This window comes from Solanum dulcamara, chromosome 7, assembly GCF_947179165.1.
Source record: "Solanum dulcamara chromosome 7, daSolDulc1.2, whole genome shotgun sequence".
Taxonomy (NCBI): domain Eukaryota; kingdom Viridiplantae; phylum Streptophyta; class Magnoliopsida; order Solanales; family Solanaceae; genus Solanum; species Solanum dulcamara.
In genome coordinates, this window is record NC_077243.1 from 76,784,921 (window position 1) to 76,789,009 (window position 4,089).

The window sequence follows — 4,089 nt, forward strand, 5'->3', positions numbered from 1 at the left end:
CTACCACAAATCCCCATTCATCATCATCATCATATTCATAATATCTTCCATTAAAAGAAAGAAAGATAAGAAAAATGAAGTGTTTTACAGCTTGTTTTCGTACTAATTCCAATCACAATAAAATCATCACAAAAAAGCCATGTAGTAATAACAAGATTAATAGCATCTCTCCTCAAGTTCTACAGGTATGTAATAATCACTACTTACTATGGTATTCTTTAACGGATCGTCGTTTGGTTTAAAATAAAGTTATCTTAATTATAATCTCTGCGACCAAGAAAATTCAATTGACAAAAATTCGATAAGGAGATTTAGTTGACCGATGGAAAGATGTTAGGCATGGTTCTGTATTATGAGTCATGACACGGTCACTTTCATCGACTTTAATTTTGACTCCTACTAGTAAGCGACCAAAAGTCCCGATTCTGAGATTCTGTTGAATGAGAGGAAGGTGTTACATTGACTTTAACCAACACGACCATTTAGTTAGTTGTTTGAATTTGGAGTTTGATTAACTTCTCGTTTTTTTTCTTTTCTAAAGGATTTGCTCGAGACTCGCGAAAATGGTGAAGCTTTTGAAGAAGCCATTAATGATAAAAATGAAGAAGCTCGACACAAGATTGTGAACCCCATTAACCTGTTTGAAGAATCCAAGTAAGATTTTCTTTTTTTTTTCTTGAGAAAAAAATTATTCAATTTTGTCTGTCGTTTTTGTTCACTCAAATTCTTCGAAAAACAGGGACAAGGAGGAAGAAGAAGAAGAAAAGTTGAATCAAAGCAACAGAAAGAATTTGCTCGAGACAAGCGAAAATGATGAAGGCTTATTAGCAAATCAAGTTTCTGCAAATTGCTCAGATCAGAGCTATCCGAGCAATTTGCAGAAACAGAATGGAGAAGAAGAAGAAGAAGTGAACGAGGTTTCAAATTCAAGTGTGTCAAGTTATATATCTTATCGTAAAAATCATAGATATCATTGCTGTTTCAACAGCAATGATAGATTCGATGATATTGATCTCGAAGATGAAGCTAACAACAATGATGATGGAAATGAAATGATTCATGAAGAGTCGTCTTACGAGTCATTATTTTCACTCTCCATAGACAACTCTACTCGGAAAGGAAATAATCCCATCCCCGAAATCATGTGTGACAAGGAGGAGGTCAATAGTCCATTGAAACCTATGCTGCTCGGACGTTTCAAAAATGCTGACAGACTTGTGTTGGATCCTTCAGAAATAGTGCATTTTTCACGTGTATGCAACAACAATTTTGAAGAGTCTGAGCAACATAGAATGAAACTATCCATCAAATTTAGTGCTAATGATCCGATCAGCCAATTATCAGTGTTGAATCCAATTCGAAGTCCGAGGCTATTGAAAGACATCGGCTTTACAACGCCTTCCTCAATATTGAAGCAACAAGAGGAGAAGGAGAACGTTGATACGAATCTTGTTGATTTTTGTATTACGAATAATCGTGCAAAAAAAGAGCCTAGTTTGAAGAGCCAAGAGAATGAAATCGCTGTTGATGCTAGCCTTTCGAGCTGGTTAGTTGAACGTTCTCAAGACGACACGCCAAATTCCAAAAACAATGCTGGTTCTGTAGGGAATTCACCTTCTGAGGGACGCGTAAGACTTGTCGATAGACCAATTTTAGGAGCATTGACAATAGAAGAGATCAAAGATGAAAAGCTCATTGTAATAGGGACTATTGGGAGTTATTTGAGACATACAGGGCAAGCTACTGGCATTTCATCTTACTGAGGCATTTCATCGAGCACGCTCACAGGAGGAGGCATTTCCATGTGTCATGTTAAGTTTGTATTGTTATTCCATATTTAACAGTAAAATAGTTTTATAGATAGTAAAGTCTAGTATATCACATATTTTCCATATGAAGGTCCAAAGACACATATTTTAATTAATTGAAGCTTAAATATGTTTAGTCATATAAGGAGGACTGAAAGTTGAATTTATCAATAACTAAGGGACCAATGTGTATTGCCTGTTTTTTTTTTAGTTTCCCATTTGGCGTCTTGTGTTTTGTAACCTGATTAATTTGAATTTGCACAGTTCTCACTTTGAAGTATATTAAGGCGAATATCAGGAGTTGTTTTCATTTTGAAGTATACTTTAAGGTGAATATCATGAAATGTTCTGTAATAAAATCAATTATTATTGATATCTTTCTTGGTTTCTTCTTTCACAACTAGAGCTCAAAGATGAAGAGATAAGAGGGTCCTATGAAGAATGTGGTCAGAAATTCATAATAGAGTTCAACACAATGATCGAATTGATTATCTTCATGTAAAAGGATACTAAATTACCTAGCAGAAAAGATTGAAAGATCATCACAAACTTCCTCAAACTGATACCGCTTTAGGATTGTAATCACATTTGGTAGAGAGTGATTTACCTAGTAGAATTTTCATATGCATTTAGTTGCCACAAAAGCAGATACTAGACATTGGATGGGAGATTAAACAAAAAAATTGCTTCTAGACCAAATTTAATTTATTGAAAAAAAAAGAGTTTTCGCAATATAAACATACTTAATGAAATTGTTGTCAGGTAAATTACTTAATTAATATGCAATATTTATACATGTACTTATCTGACTGCACTCTTAGGATAATGAAACATTACATAGAAATATACAACTAAATTTAAATAATAAAAAAATAAATTAGGTATTCAAAGACTTTTTGGGCTTGGAAATAGTCTTTACTCTTGACTTTAATTTGATACGTATATATACCTGATTTGATTAATTAAATAATTGAAATATTAACTTTAATTGTTGTCCATCAAAAGAATAGTCAACAATATATATATATAGCATAACTTTGCCCATAATAATTTAATTTGCATTTGAGTGGACTTTTCTCAATTCTATCTCCTAATCATTGAAGTTTAATGGTGCAATTGTTCTTCAAAAGAAAGGGAAACAATTTCTGAGGTTGACAATTATTATATAAAACTATTATTTCCTTAAAGGTCAAAATAGAAATTGATTAAGAGTCTATCTGGATAAGCTTATTTTAAGTACTTTTTAAGTTAAAATAATTTTAAAGCTTTTTTATGGTGTTTGAATAAATGAAAAAAATATTTTTGAACACTCATTTTAAGGCAAAACAATTTTAAAAAAACTGAAAATGAAAAAACTGAAATTTTCAACTTAAAAAAACAGCTTAAATTTTTTTCATCCAAACAAGCTCTGAATATTTATGTATCACCTACTTTTGAAAGAACAGAAAGGACTTCTTGCACAACAGCAAAACCTGAGCACCAAAAATAAAGATATAGTATAACATACTCCAATTCATATGATGTGTTGTTTGATTTGATACGAAGTTTACAAAAATAATTTTAAAATTTATGATCTAAAATAAGTTAAAAGTTTCTTATCATTCTCTCTCCGTCTCAATTTATATATCTCAATTGTTTAATTGAGCACATAATTCAAAATAAACTTTAGATATTGGCGTGATTATAAGTCATCTCATTATAATAAATTGAGAATTTTAAATTAAATTATTTTTAAACATATAAATGACATTCTTTTTGAGAAAAAAAAAAGAACGAATGCCACATGATAAATTGAAATAAATAAAGTACTCTCTCTGTTTTAATTTATATGTCATAGTTCGGATCTCGAGAGTCAAATATCTCAATTTTGTTCGTAAATTTTGAACATAGAATCTTTAAGTTTTTAAAAATAAAATACACATTTAAAAAAAATAAAAAATATTATAAATCACAATAATTGACTAGTTTAAAATATATAAAAAGCATATGAAAAACCACCACAACAAAAAAAACTCGTTTGACTCTTGAAACTAAATAAACTATATAAATTGGGACAGGAAAAAAAATTAAAATATATGATATATAGTCGAGGTGCAACCAAATTAATCTCCAAACACCACCAAAACAAAAATACTACAACTTTTACTACAAAATAATGTGTATTTTTGTGTCTCATGTCCATATTCTTTGTAAGCTAACCTCTCAACCTTTCCTTTTAGGCAATTTAATTGGTAGTTGTCCACCTCTACTTCTATTTCTATTTTTTTCTCTTTCTTTTCTT

General features: G+C 30.6%; 1 protein-coding gene across 1 annotated transcript; it reads left to right on the top strand.

Annotated features, from left to right (window-relative positions):
• LOC129895442 (uncharacterized) lies at positions 1–2,084 on the top strand. The gene is made up of 3 exons (XM_055971161.1): positions 1–185; positions 542–654; positions 740–2,084. The coding sequence occupies exons 1-3, from the start codon at positions 75–77 to the stop codon at positions 1,761–1,763; spliced, it is 1,248 nt and encodes a 415-aa protein (XP_055827136.1). The 5' UTR covers positions 1–74; the 3' UTR covers positions 1,764–2,084.
• The last annotated feature ends 2,005 nt before the right edge of the window (positions 2,085–4,089 follow it).